The following is a 16,161-nucleotide window of genomic DNA, read 5'->3' as shown; positions in this document are numbered from 1 at the left end:
ATTGGGGAAATCGGGCACCATGCTTGTGCTCTCTTCCCTGGTGAGTGGGTAATTTTAATTCAGGGTATTAATACCTTGATGCATCGGATGTGTCAAGAGGGACATAGCAGGCAAAATGCCTTTACTTTTGCATTCAGGTCTTACCTTCTAAGAGCTGTAACAATCATTTTGGTGGAGACATATACTTCTAAAGAAGAAATCTGCAAACTAGTCACCTCCTCCTTTAGAAAGCAGCATGAAACATGTATTCCTCTGTTTGCATATCGTAGTACCTCAGTTAATCAGGAAATGGCCTATTTATATAGATATTACAAGATATAGTATTAGGTCTGAACAGTTTTCATCCCTGGTTACTTGCTGTCAAGAGAATCTCTCTCATTAGCTGTGAGCATTCTTATTCTTAAAAATAGAAAAACTTTATATATGCTTACTTAGACAGTTTATTGTAGTTTTTACATAATAAATTCTGTCTGCTCTGGGTAACATGTCGATACAAGATACTGTTTCTTCATGACTACCAGAATTCTCTTGCTTTGCAATAGACCTAAGCCTTAGAACAAGGGTGGGCAATTATTTGGGCTCAAGGGTCACATAGGGAGTGTTGATGAGCTGTCATGGGCTGGGTCAGCACCCTCCCTCCCTCTTGTACAACTCCCGAAAACTCCCTATGGGGCTTTGGGCAGGTGGGGAGCAGCATTCGTGAGTGGGACAGGTGAGCAAGGCTGATCGGCTCCCTGTACACTCTGTCCTGTGGAGGGTTGGGGGGCTGCAGGGGGCGCTGCCTGGGCACCAGGTTCCAGGAGCCAGCCAGTAGGGGAGGGGGACGACGATGACTGGGAGGGGGAGGCATGAGGCATGTGCAGCATATCTCGCCTGGGTGGTATGGTCTGCAGTTGCTCCCATGCAGTCCACATGGAGCTGAACCTGACCCGAGGCAGCCTGTGCCGTGCTTCCGCCCACGCCCACCAGCCTGGCTTCAGCCCCCACTAGTGCGCAGCTTCTGGTGGGGCTATTCTCAGTGCAGCTACAGCCGGTTGGGTGCTACTCTGCTTCCCTCACCTCCAATGGGAGCTGCTTGGCTGAAGCTTCGCTCCTGCCTGCTCCTGCCCAACCCCAGAGCAGCGCATGAGGGGCAGGAGTGGAAGAAGGAGCTGCCATTGGAGGGGAGGAGAGCAGAGCAACACCCATTTGGATAGAGCTGCACTGAGAACAGCCGCGCCGGAAGCTGCATGGGCTGAGGCCTGGGCTGGTGGTTCCTGCTGGGGGTGAAGGGAGCCGAGCGGCACCGGAAACAACCTTGCCAGAAGCTGCAGGTGCCTGTCAGGGCCTAGGTTGGCAGGCGTGGGTTGGAGCACAGCCTGGGCTGTCCTGGCAGGAGCGGGTGGGGCTTGGCCCCGTGCGGAGTGCTGCAGAGGGAGCCGTAGGCTGGATCCATTCAGTTGGCCGGCTAGATCCAGCCTATAGGTCTTATTTTGCCCACCTGTACTTTAGAAGTACACAGCTTCCACAACTCTGATTAAAATTATCTTTTTTCAAGTTCTTTAGCAAGAGCACTGTATCCTTATGTTGAATTCTGTCCTCCAAGTATTTTGAAAATCTACTGCAGGAACTGACATCCAATTTTCCTTTCTTAAAATAGTATCTAAATATAACTGGAATACTCCATAAAGTGCTTCAACTGAAGAGGATAATTGAAAACTAAAATTAAACTAACTCCATTCAGGAAAGAACTAGAGAATTTTTCAAGTAGTATCATATATTTGAATGAAAATTCTTACCCAATGTAAGAGAGTATTGGGAAAAGATGTACTAATTGTTATTTTATTCAGAAGTCCTTATTAGATAGAAAGTGTTAACTGGCTAATGCTCTCATATCTGTTAGATGCACCTGAGAATAATTCAGTGAAATCTAAGCCAGGTGCCAGGAGTCTCATAGTTCATAGTTTCGTAGTTGGTAGGGTCAGAAGAGACCTGAGCAGATCATCAAGTCCCACCCCCTGCCATGGCAGGAAAGAGTACTGGGGTCAAATGACCCCGGCAAGGTGTCTATCTAGCCTCCTCTTAAAGACCCCCAGGGTAGGAGCCAGCACCACTTCTCTTGGAAGTCGGTTCCAGATCCTGGCTGCCCTGACAGTGAAGTAGTGCCTCCTGATGTCTAGCCTGAATCTACCCTCTGCCAACTTGTGACCGTTATTTCTAGTCGCTCCTGGTAGTGCTCGGGGGAACAGGGATTCTCCCAATGCCTGCTGGTCCCCCCTGACTAGTTTGTAAATGGCCACTAGATCCCCTTTCAGCCTTCTCTTGTGGAGGCTGAACAGGTTCAGGTCCAGTAGCCTCTCCTCGTAGGGCCCGCCACCTGATCATGCGGGTGGCCCTCCTCTGGACCCTCTCCATGTTGTCCACATCCCTCCTGAAGTGCGGCGCCCAGAACTGGATGCAGTACTCCAACTGCAGCCTGACCAGTGTCGCATAGAGGGGGAGGATCACCTCCTTGGACCTGCTTGAGATGCATCTGTGGATGCACGACAAGGTACGGTTAGCCTTCGTGACTGCGTTCCCACACTGTCAGCCCATGTTCATTTTGGTATCAGTAATGATTCCGAGATCCTTTTTTGCCTCTGCACTGATGAAAGGGAGTTCCCCAGCCTGTAGGTGTGCTGCTGGTTCTTCCCCCCCAGGTGCAGTACCTTGCACTTGTCAGTATTGAAACCCATCCTGTTCTCATCCGCCCACCCCTGTAACCTGTCTAAGTCCAATTGCAGCCTATTCCTCCCTTCTAGCATGCCCACTTCCCCCCACATCTTAGTGTCGTCTGCGAATTTGAACAGGGTGCTTTTTACCCCCTCGTCCAAGTCACTGATGAAGATGTTGAACAGTGCAGGCCCAAGGACTGAGCCCTGGGGGACCCCACTGCCCGCATTCCACCAGGTCAAATAAGACCCGTCCACCACCACTCTCTGGGTGCGGCCCTCCAGCCAGTTAGTGACCCATTTGACTGTGTAGGTGTTGACGCCACGGTCTCCTAGTTTTTTTAATGAGAATGGGGTGAGAGACAGTGTTGAAGGCCTTCCTAAAGTTCAGAAAGACTACGTCCACTGCTACACCTTCATCTAAAGATTTTGTGACCTGGTCATAAAAGGCCACCAGGTTGGTCTGACAGGACCTGCCTCTGATGAACCCATGTTGGTTGCCCCTAAGCATAATCTCCTCTGCTGGCCCCTCATGGACATGTGCCAGGATAATTCTCTCAAAAAGCTTACCCAGGATCGAGGTAAGACTAACTGGCCTATAGTTTCCTGGGACCTTCTTCCTCCCTTTTTTGGAAATGGGAACCACATTGGCCCTTTGGTCACATTGGCCACATTGGTCTCCATTCAAGGTAGAAAGACTTGGGGAGAGATGGAGGGCATCTTTCCAAATAAAATAAGTTTCATATTTCTTACCTCTTAATTGATATATAAGAGGCAAAAGAAGCCTTTATTCACTTGTGTATTGGTAACAGTGTACTTAAAGGTATGCTTTTTGTGTACTTTGTAACATCAGCAAAAGCTGTATGTTTTAAAAAAAAAATAGCAAACCTTTACAGCCAGGCATTCAATTTTGGTTCTTACTTTCCCATAGCCTCCAAAATATACCTCCTGAACAAAGAAGCAGGAGGAACTTAGTTTGCTGCAATCCTTTTGTTTGGAACCATTCACTTTTCTTCCGTCTTTTCTAAGTTAATTTTCCCATTAGACCTGTACAGACTGTAATTTTAAAAATAACCTGTTTTACAAAGCAGTGGAGAGAGAAATGTGGACCCATGGGTTGTGAAACGCTGAGCTAGTTCAACCCCCTGCTCAAAGTAGGACAAACCCCAACAATGTCATCCCAGCCAAGGCTTTGTCTATCTGGGTCTTAAAAAACACCAAGAATGGTGATTCCAACACCTTTCTGGGTAACCTGTTCCAGTGCTTTCCTACCTACCTAGCAAGAGAGATTTTCCTAATATCTAACCTAAATTTCCTTTGCTGTAACTGGAGACCATTGCTCCTCGTTCTGTCATCTGCCACCACTGAGAACAGTGTAGCTCCATCTTCTTTGTAACCACCCTTCAGGTAGTTGAAGGCTGCTATTAAATCTCACCTTAGTCTCTTATTCTGCAAACTAAATAAGCCCGATTTCCTCAGCCTCTCCTCATAAGTCCTGTTCCTCTGCCCCGTCACCATTTTTCATTGCCTTCCACTGGACTCTCCAGTTTGTCCAAATTCTTTCTGTAATGCGGGGCCCCAACTGGACACAGTACTCCAGAAGTGGCCTCATAAGAGCAGGATAGAGGGAAATAATCACTTCCCTTGATCTCCTGGCAATGCTCCTAATAATGTAGCCCAGTATGCCATTAGCCTTCGTTGCAACAAGGGCACACTGTTAGCTCATATTCAGCTTATTGTCCACTGTAATGCCCCACTCCTTTTCTGCAGAGCTGCTGCTTAGCCAGTTGGTCCCCTGCCTGTGCCAGTGCATAAGATTGTTCTGTCCTAAAGACATGTGTTCTTATTGAACCTCATGAGATTTCTTTTGATCCAATCCTCCAATTTTTTGAGGTCTCTCTGATTCCTTGCCCTATCCTCCAGCATATCTACTTCTCCCCCCAGCTTGGTGTCATCTGCAAACTTGTGAGGGTGTACTCCATCCCATCTTGTTGATAAAGATATTGAACAAAACTTGCCTCAGGACCAACCCCTGAGACACTCCACTTGATACCAGCTGCCAACTAGACATCAACCCATTGATTACTACCCTTTGAGCCTGACAATCCAGCCAATTTTTTTATCCACCTTACAGTCCACTCATCATACTTGTTTAGCTTCCTTGAAAAAATGTTATGGGAGACTGTATCAAAAGCCTTGATAAAATCAAGGTACATCATGTCCACTGCTCTTTCCACATCCATAGAGCCAGTCATCTCATCACAGAAGGCAATTAGGTTGGTCGGGCATGACTTGCCCTTGGCAAATCCATGCTGACCCGTTCCTAATCACCTTCTCCTCCAAGTCCTTGTAAATGGGTTCCTTGAGGATCTGCTTCATGATTTTTCCAGGGACTCGGGTGAGGTGAGGCTGACCAGTGCATACCCAAGAGTTCTCGTCTCCAGCTGTTTCAGAAGGAAAAGTCCTCTTTTATTATTTCAGAGATTGAGGTAATGTAGCTGCTGTTTCACATGGCATTAAAGTATCTGTTAGTGCTAGACAGGATGGTGTCCTAGAAATACATTGGTGTGGAGCAAAGGAAGTCCCTTCCTTTAATTAAAAAAGCATTTTTGGAAAATCACCCCCCTGCCCCAGTGTGTTTGAAAACCCCCACCTGTGTTTGTTTCCAGAAACTGACATTTAGGCTTTGGAACAGAGATTGTATGGCTGTCAAATTACTGATTGCTGAGGAGTAAACCCTAATAGAATTTTTTTTGCAATGATATGTGTTTGTTTAAGATAGACTAAGTTTATTATAAATGCATTCACTATTTCTTACATATCACTCTTTATTTAATGTAGTTAATGTGACTGCTGTCTTGTAAAAACACTTCCTAAGGATTTTTTTTTGCCTTTCGGATAGTGACCTTTTAAACAGAAAAATCTTCAGAAGGCAATGATTGCAATCATTATTTGAATGAAAGAGTTATTTTAAATTGCCCTGTAATTAATAGCAAAGATGAAAGCCATAGAATTGTATCTACCCAATCTCAGATCTGTCATTTCTGTGATGACATAGGTTATAGTTTTACTCTCTGAAGATAGAAAGCTTTCTAATGTTTATTCCTTAAATCAAAGCTTTTGCTTTTAACATTACGTATGTTGAATATAAACATATATTTGATAGGCTGTGATTGTGCTTCTGGTTACGTTGCTTTATGCACATTAGTATTGTATCAATTTATTTATTTATTAAATAGTTTTTTTTCTGTTGACATTCTCAAAACTAAGGGCGGTTGTGACAGGAGCTTGTTATAACTTAAAGAGCAAACAAAATAACCTAAAATGGATAACATGTAGTTTCTCAATAGTCCGAATATTATCTTTGCTGTGTTTGAGCATGATTCATAAATGTAATGCAGATGTGTAAGGATAGCTTGCTGCCAACATTAATCACGAGTTTGAAAGATTTAAATGCTTTATTATCACTTCTACAAAGTAAAAGTGTTAGACAGCACTTAAGCTACCTTTGTAACTTCATCTGGACCTCATTCACTTTCCAGAGTAAAAATTTTCACTCCATATTTTGTGTTTGGAACATAGATAGAATTAGTTAAGTACTCTTTGTCTGGATCTGCTTGATACCGTCATAAACAGTTAGATTGTAGTGCTGGAGTGATACTGTAGCTGTGATGGTGAGAAGAAAGGATTTTTGTGGGTTATATCTTTTATTGGGCAAACTGCATAGTTGGGAGAGGTTTAGATAAGTTTTCAAATACAGCACATTCTTCTTCAGGTCATCTTTATGTTGTGGATTTTCCCTTGTAGTAAGTGGCGATTTTTCTGTTGTAAGGTTGAGGTTAGCTGGTTGTACCTGCAGTATCTATGTAATACAACTCTCTATTTAGAGAGATTTTTTTACCTATTGTAGCCAAGAGTACAGGCATTATAACTCGAAAGCACTCAGCCAGATTCCCAGCTAATGTAAAACAGGGTCACTCCATTGACTTATCCATATTATATGGATTTACATAATCTGAGATTCTAACCCCAATTTGCATCTTTTATGGACTCTACATTGGTTGTTACTGCACAAGAAAAAGGTCTGGGAGTCATTGGGGACAGTTCTCTAAAACAGATCAGTGCTTAGAAGCCATCAGAAAAGCAAACAATATTAGAGATTATTGGGGAAGGAATTGTAAACACAACACAAAGTATCATCGTGTCCCTTTTATAAATGCATAGCGCGTCCACACCTTGAATACTGTGCCTGTTCCCACCCCTCAGAAGGATATAGAACAGGGGTGGGCAAAATACTGCCCACAGGCTGGATTCAGGCCATCAGGCACTTTCATCCAGCCCGCAGTGCCCACCAGTGAATTATACCCTACCCAGCCCTTCCACCCACAAGGATGGGAGTGACACACCCATGAATACAGCCCCCACAACATACCCTATTGAGCCTCATATACACCCTTGTGGGCAAAAGGGCCTGACCCTGTCTGCATACAGCTTCTGGGTGTGGCTGTTGCGTCAGGCTTCCCCATGTCCCACTCACTCCGGGCAGCAGGTAGGGATGCAGCAGGGGTGGGGCAGGAGTCTGGGGCTGGCAAGAGTGTGGAGCTTGGGTGGGCAATGTGTGGGTGTGAGGATGGGTGGGAGTGTGTGGGGAACCCCAGACAGTGTGCGGTTCTGGCAGGGAGCAGTGGCAGCTGCAGGCTGGGGTGCTCTGGGTGCTCATGCCCAGTGCTAGTGCCTGGCTCTGGCCAGTGCTGTATACTGCAGTGAGGTGCACTGCTTCCGCCAGGCCGGCTATTGCTGGCACTCCTCACACTCACGCCGTATGGGAGGGAAGCCCCACACACTTGAGTAGCTGCCTTCCCCACCACAGCCAGCTCCAGCGCGTAGGGCTTCCCTCCTATGCCTCACCAGTGCAGGCAGTGCCACGATACAGATGGCCTGGCAGGGGCTGCGCTCCTTGCTGCAGTGTGTGCTGGCCAGAGCCAGGCACCAGCTCACCAAACACCCCCTGCTGCTACACCATGTGCAGAGTTTGGGGGGGTCTCCATACCCCTCCTACCGTCTCTCACACCCCACAAATGCCACACGCACCCTGCCCCCACAACCTTTCCACATATACACAACCTCCCAAGATACCCTATGCTCCCCCCCACACACACACCCATCACACACACGCACAATATAAAAGACTAAGAATTTATTTTGAGTTATTATGCAATCACCTCTATATATAGTACACAAGCACAAATCATGGCAAAATATTTTTGTAATAAAATTATGTTACAGGAGGTGTTTGATTTCTAGTGTATGATATGGTTTTTCTCTGGTTCTAAGATGGCAACCCCCTCCCCAAAGGAGTATTTCTGGGGGACAAGGGGAGGGACTTACTGTGGCAAAGGTCAGGGGTTAGGTTGGGACTTCCAGTCCCAAGATGGCAACCAGGGGGCAGGGCAACTCTCAAGGGACAGGGCTACCCCAGTGGCATACTGATGGGAGGGGGCCATGGTCCCCCGGGTGCCAGCCCAGGGGGGAGCAATGCTAGCTGGGCCCTTCAGAGCTGGGCGGAGCAGCCACAGCACCTCCACATTTGGTGTGTGGCCCGCCCACCTGCCCGGCAGGTTGTAGGTTTCTTTACCTGTTCCAGCTGCTGCCCCTCCCCCCTGCATCTGACATGCAGCGATGTTAATTTCCCCACGAAGTGCCGTGGGATGGGAGAGGGGGCTCCGCACCCTGGTCAGATCATCCCCGGAAGGGGGTGGCACAAATGCAGGCATTGGCCCCCGGGCACTGGAGACCCATGGTATGCTACTGGGCTGCCCTCGAAAGCTCACCAAACCTCATTAAACAGCCTTCCACCTGAAATAATTGCCTGACCCTGATCTAGAAGTGCTAGAGAAGGTCCAGAGAAGGGCAACAAGGATGATTAGTGGTATGGAAGGGTTTCCATATGAGGAGAGACTAAAGAGGCTAGACCTGTTCAGCTTAGAAGAGAGATGCTTGTCGGGGGACATGATAAGGGTTTACAAAATACTAAATGGTGAAGAGAATGTAAATAGGATTTTATTATATACTATCTCTCACAGTACAGGAACTAGGGGTCACAAAATGAAACTAGTAGGTAGTAAGTTTAAAACTAGCAAAAGGCTGTTTTTCCACATAGCATGCAATCAAAGTGTGGAACTCATTGCCGCAGGATGTGGTGGAAGCTGATGGTTTAACCAGATTTGAAAATGGATTGGACAAATTCTTGAAGGAAAGGTGCTTCAGTAGCTATTCAGCATGGGAGTTAGCAGTACAGCCTCTGAATTAGAGCTTTCTATATCTTAAATGCTGGAGTCTGCAAGTGAGAGAGGAACAGTGGAAAAAACCCTGGTTATACCCTGTTCATTCTCCCTTTCAGCATCCACTCTCTGCCAGTGTGTGACACAGGATACTGGCAAGATGGACCCCCTAGTTTGACCTAGTAAATGGCAGTCCTTCTGTTCTTCTGTTTTTTTATAAATCTTGTTACAACTACATCTAAGGATATGGACATATGAACAACTTACCCAGGGGCAGAAGGGGGCATAGCTTTACCATATATTAACTGTTCCACAGAACTGCCTGTGTGCATGCTCTTACCCCATGTAAACTTAGTCCTTAGCGTAAGACAGCTAAGTAACCACAGGTTAACTTCCACTTAATGCAAGGAAAGAGCACATGCATGGACAGTTACTGCAGGGAAGCTAGTGCATAGTAGTGGTGTGCAAAATGAGCCCTATTTGATTCGGATTCGGCCCGAATCAGGGACAGTGATTTGATTTGTTGATTCGAATCACTGTCCCCGATTTGATTCAGCCAAATCCGAATCTGAAGATTTAATGCTGGTTCGGAGAATCAGCAATTCGGACATAGACACAGCTTTAAATGTTTTTTCTACGTCAGGCGCAGCTCATGAATGCTGTGATGCTGGGGCAAATGGAGCATCCCACAGGAACATGGCGGGGCCCCTACATGTTCAGCGGCAAACCCGGAAGTGGACTGGAAGTACTTCCGGTCCACTTCTGGGTCTGCTGGGGAGCGCACTGTGGGGGCCCCCCACCTTGCCCCTGGCTCGGCAGTCAGCCACAGGGGGACTCCAGGAACCCCCTAGACCAAGGAGGTACCAGTCGCTGGGCTGGGAGGACCCCCCTGCACACTTCCTGGAAGACCTGGAAGTGGACTGGAAGTGCTTGTGGTCCGCTTCTGGGTCTGCTGCTGAATGTGCTGGGGAGCCCCCTGCAATTCTGTGGGACACTCCATGCACCCCAGCATTGCAGCACTCATGAGCCACCTGCTGCCTAGAGGTATGTAGAAAAACATTCAAAGCTGTGTCTGTCTGAATCACCGAATCTCTCCAAATCACTTCAGAGGGTTCTGATTTGATTCAGACAGCTTAAAGGGTCCTTCAATTTGATTTGGAGATTTGGCCACCAAATTGGGCTGAATCTCCACCAAATTGAATCAGGGACTGAAGCTTCGCGCAGCTCTAGTGCGTAGTACAGTTCTGCCACCTTTTATACATTGCTTGTATGTACATTAACCTTGCTATTAATCCAATGAAGTACACTAACAAAAATGTGTGCTTTATTTCCATTTATTTACTTCTTAGATTTGATAGGAGTTTATAAAACTGCTTCATACTTATTATTTTTCAGGTTCTTGCTATCTTGCAAACTCTGCAAAAAGTCTTTTTTTTTTCCCCCACAACTCATAAAACCTGTAAATATGAAAAGGTGGAAATAATATAAAAACTAGATTTCTTATATTTGGACTAGAAGTTTAGAAAGAACAACTTACAGACTTTTAATACTGTTGGGCTCTAAGCCTGACTAGACCCTCTACCAAGCCTAGATCTTAGAGGATTATGACCCCATTCACTTGACCACAGTTATGACTCTCAGTCACTTGACCCCAGTTGTCTTTAGGGCTGTGCGAGACTTTGGACTGCACTTCAGATCCGGAAAAGATTTGGACGCCAAAGCAGCATGTCTGGATTGAAGCGCTGGCTTCTTCAGGCTTTCCGAAGCAGTTCGGAGCTTCCAAACCGCTTCGGAAAGGCTTCAGAGCCGCTTCAGAGATCCGGCCATAGGGTATAATGGGGAATCAATTAAATATTTATAACTTTGTTGGTTTTTGGCTGATTCGGATGAAACTTGCAGGGGTGGTAGCCTCTGCTGAGAGCACAAAGCCTGCCAAGTTTCAAGAAGTTAGGTGGAGAGGTTTGGGTGGAACTGCACCCCAAATTCTTGAGAGCAAAACTCATGTCACATGTATGTGTTACACCACGGGGGTGAAAATTGCAGGTGGTGGCCCCTGCTGAGTCCCATGAAGCCTGCCAAGTTTCAGGGAGATAGGTGCAGTGGTTTGGGGGAAACTGCACCTCAAGCTGCGGACAAGCAAAACTCTTGACATAGATGACCTTGTGTGTGTTAAGGCGCAGCAGGGTGAAAACTGCAGGCCTGCTAGCCCCTGCTATGGCCACAAAGCCTGCCAGCTGTCAAGGCGGTAGGGCCGGGGGGGTTCTGGGGCCCTGCCCCTCTAGCTGCTGTCAGATAAAACTTGTGACACGGGTGCTTGTGCAACTGTGTCTGTTATGGGGGGATGAGACTACTGCAGGCCTGGCTGCTAAGTTATTGTGTTACCAGTTACCAGTCAATCATGAGTCACTTAGGGACCAGCTCAATACACAGTTGCTAGCTAATGTAACGAGTTAATTAGCAATGATTAACACAAAACCACAGACTAAGTAGAGAAAAGAATCAGTACAGACAATCAACTTCCCCAAGACAGAGACAGTCAGTTGCACAAGCACCCATGTCACGAGTTCTGTCTGTCAGCAGCTAAAGGTGCAGGGCCCCAGAACAGCCATTTTCATGGGCCCAGTGCAGTGGGGCCCTGCATCTCTGGCTGTGGGGCTTGGTGGCCCCACCCCTCACCACTGATTGGCTGTGAGGGCTGTCCATCATGTGGTCCCACCCCTCATTCTGATGGGCTGTGAATTCTGTCCCTCCCACCCCTCTGCTGATTGGCTGCAAAGGCTGTCATGTGGTTGCACCCCTTGCCACCAATTGGTGGAGATGGGCAGGGCCATATGATGGACAGCCCTTGCAGCCAAACAGCAGAGAGGGGTGGGGACAGCAGCCATCTTGCTGTGGTGTCAGCCCCCCTCCCTCCTTCCCAGCAGGCTGTGCAGCTAGGCCACAGTGTCCACAAGGACTTCTGGCTTCCCAGAGGGAGCCAGCATTTTATTTTCGGTAACAGATTGGGGAGGGATGGGGGTTGGGTTTTTGGTTTGTTTTGGTTTTGGTTTTTTTAGGGAGCCTGTTAAAAATGCAGAGCCTACCCTAAATTGCAGCTTCCACAAAAACCGCACAGTCACGATTTCAGTAGGTACCTAGCTATAGCCAATTACACAAATTCTGACTTTGATTTTATTAGAAATGTCTTGACCTCCCTTACACTTTTGTCAGCAGTTGTGGCCACAGAAGAAGTTGTGACTGCCGAATCAGTGGATGGTGCAATCCAGCAAGTCGTCAGTTCTGGAGGTCAACAAGTTATTACTATAGTTACCGATGGCATTCAGCTTGGTAACCTCCATTCCATTCCAACGAGCGGGATAGGTCAGCCAATCATTGTGACCATGCCAGATGGGCAGCAAGGTGAGTGGAAACAGGAGAGCTCAGCATGAGCTTCCAGGACAGCTTCAATTTAAAATCAGGATAATATGTGACATATGAGTTTGTTTTGTTCATTAAATTGGCACTGGAAGTTTCTGTGGAAAGCTAATTATTTCTCTTAAGTCCACTGTAGAAGACTGAGGTGTCTTTTGAATTACATTTTTCTATAGACCTGTATTTGTAGTGCACTAAAATGGATCTAAAATTTGATTTTTATATTAAAAAAAAACAAAACAATGAATTCACATTCTTTAACCAGTGAGATCAGAGAATATAGATGCATTGAGAGAGAGAAAGAGAGAAAAAGGAATTAAACTGTCAGGAAGAGGAAAAGGAAATGGGGTAATTTTCTGACTTATCTCCAACAACCAGTCTGTATGAAAAATAGAAAGCAAATGGCACAGTGGGTCTGTCAGTAGCTGGATCCTAACTCACTGGACCTACTGCAGGTTTTGAGGGCTACAGGCAGCGGCGTTTGTAAGTCGTACAGGTGTGCTCTTTCAGGGGCCCCTTAGAATATCAGTGTACATCCAATTTTGGAGAATGGACTGGGTCAAGAGAGAGAGCAGATCTGGTAACTACCTCATTTGTCCCTATTGGAGCATGTGTACATTTCCCTATGGGAGCTACATCTGCTGAGTCTGCTGTCTTGGTTCTGAAGTCTTGTGCAAATGCTTCTGCAGTTGCCAATCCTTAGGGAGAAGTCTCTTTCCTGGCTTCCCAGCACCAGGCTCCTCTGTAGGGACTCTCAGTGCAGAGTCTTGTTTCAGAAAGCTGCCCAGGACTTGGTACACAGTATATGATCTGTGTAGACAAAAACATGTGGTACTTAAGAAGTCTTCATCTTTCCTGGAAGTAATTAAGCTGTTGTTTAGAATACTTACAATATTTAATGAATCCACAATAACTGTGAATTTAAGACAACTCCCCAATGATTAAATTCTATGTATGGTAAACATATACTTTTTTATAGTTTTCCATGTATAGAATCGAAATTTTGGATGATCATCTTAAATTTGTCCTCCGCAATGGGGTCCAAGGGTAGGGTCATGCTCTGTGCCCCAGGCTGGAGCAGAGATAGAGCCTGCCAGTGCCAGAGCAAGGGTAAGTGTGGCAGGGGAGGAGAGGGCTCAGGCAGCGGTTGGGGTAGAGGCTACAGAAAATTGAAATCCACCTGCAGCCTTGCAGGGGGAGGGGGAGATGCATAAAACATAGCCTTTGATGTGTTGTGATTCTAATGTAACAAGAACTGTAGAAAATGCCATAAAAGTAGTTAAAATTTTCAGTAAATACTTTTATTGATGTCTTTATTGCAGATTTCCACCAAGCTATTTTTTTTACACCATTGGAAATCTGGCTTTTGAGTCTACTCTTGAAAATAGAAGTTCATATAATTAAATAATAATTTTATTTAATGTAAATACCATGCCTTGGCTTTATATTTATCTATGCAAATGTGTTTTGATTGAAGTATTAACAGTACCAGCAACGGACATTGCTGAAGAAACTGTGATCAGTGAAGAACCACCAGTCAAGAGGCAGTGCATTGAGATTGTTGAGAATCGTGTGGAGTCTGCAGAAATAGAAGTAAGGAGTCTATTACCTGATGTGTGTTAACCAGAGTTTTCAGAACTGAATACTATGGTATTTCTTGTTTTATAGCTAAGTTTCTGTGCTGCCACAGATTGAAAGTTCATGGCCTAGTAACCAATTTGTATTTCCATCCCTCTTGTTTATATCATGATTTGTTTTACACAGTTCTTATAGAATAATTTAGTATAGTTTATAAGTACACCCGTTGTTCACCCTCCAAGTTGACTGTTTATGCACATAAAGATGTCACTTGTTTTCGTACTTGATAACTTGGTTTTTTTTTTGTAATATCACTGTCTTATTTTTAAAACTAGATACAGACAGTTCATCACTGGTGATGACAGTTCCCTCCAATAATGAATGAGAATGTCATATCATCTCTCTGTTAAAGACCATTTGATTGTCTTGATTACTGAAAGTCATAGAATTTTTCCATTGATTACATTTAGATAAAAGTCTTAATGAGTAAAAAGTATGAAACAGTAAGATGCTATCTAAATGCCAGTTTTTTTATCATTTTTTGATTATGCAGCAATAACACTAAAACATTTATAAGCATCATCCAATACATTGAAATTATGTAAAAGTCCAATGTGCAAATGTTGAGAAATTTATTCTTTTTAGATTGTTTTTTAATTTAAGAACATTTTTTTTCTGCAATCCAGAATATCCCATGTTGCAGCCTTTTGACTTCCTACTCTCTTTGCTATTAACTCGAATCAAAAGTCTGTGAACATTGCTACCTATCCTGATTAGGCTGTAAATATCAAATTATTTTGTCTTTGTGAACGCTGGAATATCTTGATTCTTTAAAGTTGTATTCTCCAAAATCTGTTAATCTGAATACTATTTTGTGCCTCATTGAATGCTATTTATTGTACAGTGTGTGGAAGGATACCTCATGCATGTCCAATAATTAAAATTAACATCTTTCCTCAATTATTTTCCTCTCCATATGATGTCGCATGAAGTGCCTTCAGCTTTTACAGGTGTGTGGTTATTACAAATTATCGTTACAGTTGAAATTTTCTTGCTGCTTTTTTTTTTTTCTTCCTTTTTTAATGTATGGCTGTTATAATAAAACTTATGTTCACAATTTTTAAACCTGCCTGAATTCTTCCTAAAAGGAAGTTTCACTTCCTTAATCTCAGAATGTTAAGTTTTATTTGTCAGGTGACAAAAAATTCACAGTGGTTAGGAAATACATTGACTCAATTTTAAATGCAGTAGGTCAGTGTGACAGTTTCTTAAAGTTAGGCTGTAAAATTATGTATTTCAAACAAACTTCATTGTTACTAAAGAGCATTTTATTATAAACAAAACATTTAAATCGATTACTGTGTTTTCAGAAAAATTAAAGTTGGATACAGACTTAAGCCCTGATCATGAAATCAGCAGTGCATACATAGAGTGACTGCTTGCACAGAGCCCAGTTGACTTTGTGGAAGCTCATTTTAGACATACTGGTTTGATTGTGTGTATTTCTTGGCATGATTGGGACTTTCATTTGACAGAGTTCCTTTTAAGCTTTTTCAAGCTATAGTCATAACTCAGAAAGTGATTAATATCTGAAACAAGAAAAAATGATAACATAATACTTGAAGAGCAAAGCTTTCATAAGTTGACTTAAATGGTGTGCACTGTTTTATCTTTCACTTCAGTGAGTTAGATATTTTATTTGCAAGGCACAGAATTATTTAAGGCTAAGAGCAACTTTCTTGAGCCACCTTTAAACTTATTAGCACATATACATACTACGGACCTTGTTTTAGAAATCTTTGTGAGCCAAACTTTTATTGCTTCAAAACCAGAAATTTCCCTGGAAAAAAGTTTGCAGGATTGGGATTTTGATTAGTTATGTCTGTTTGACTTGTAAACTCTAACAAGAGTTTATGAAAGTAAAATTACCAGGAATAGGATTGATGTGGTCGCACTTTTGTGAAAGTAGTAACAAAAAGAGGTTATTGCTTTTAATTTTAGAGTAGCTAATTAGCAGCAAGAAATTTAACTGTTACACAAACATTGTGTTATACAAACATTTTCACTCAACAATGTATAGAAATTCATATTCACCATTGAGGTTGACTGCATCCTTTCCCATATTTCATATAAACACATGCATTAAAGACACCAGCAAAAAGAGTGATCATTTCATAAAACTATTTTACATTTAATTTATT

The 16,161-nt window shown here is 44.1% G+C and overlaps 1 protein-coding gene across 11 annotated transcripts in view; it reads left to right on the top strand.

Moving 5' to 3' along the window:
* The window catches only part of GABPB1 (GA binding protein transcription factor subunit beta 1), a 56,714-nt gene that overhangs the window by 30,906 nt on the left and 9,647 nt on the right, over positions 1 to 16,161 (top strand). For 6 of the 11 annotated variants that reach the window (XR_003095668.1, XM_025212086.1, XM_025212088.1 and 3 more), the window contains 3 exons: positions 12,182 to 12,370; positions 13,860 to 13,975; positions 14,953 to 14,970. Coding sequence is in view for 9 of the 11 variants with exons in the window: in XM_025212086.1 (XP_025067871.1) it covers positions 12,182 to 12,370; positions 13,860 to 13,975; positions 14,953 to 14,970 (323 nt within the window). In the remaining 2 variants the exon portion in view is untranslated. The remainder of the gene's footprint in view (positions 1 to 12,181; positions 12,371 to 13,859; positions 13,976 to 14,952; positions 14,971 to 16,161) is intronic. The other 5 variants (XR_003095669.1, XM_025212094.1, XM_025212089.1 and 2 more) reach the window with 4 other exon arrangements.

The sequence above is a fragment of the Alligator sinensis genome, unplaced genomic scaffold (genome assembly GCF_000455745.1).
Source record: "Alligator sinensis unplaced genomic scaffold, ASM45574v1 scaffold476_1, whole genome shotgun sequence".
Classification (NCBI taxonomy): Eukaryota; Metazoa; Chordata; order Crocodylia; family Alligatoridae; genus Alligator; species Alligator sinensis.
The sequence above is the reverse complement of the archived record's forward strand: the minus strand, read 5'-3'. Positions and strand labels throughout refer to the sequence as shown.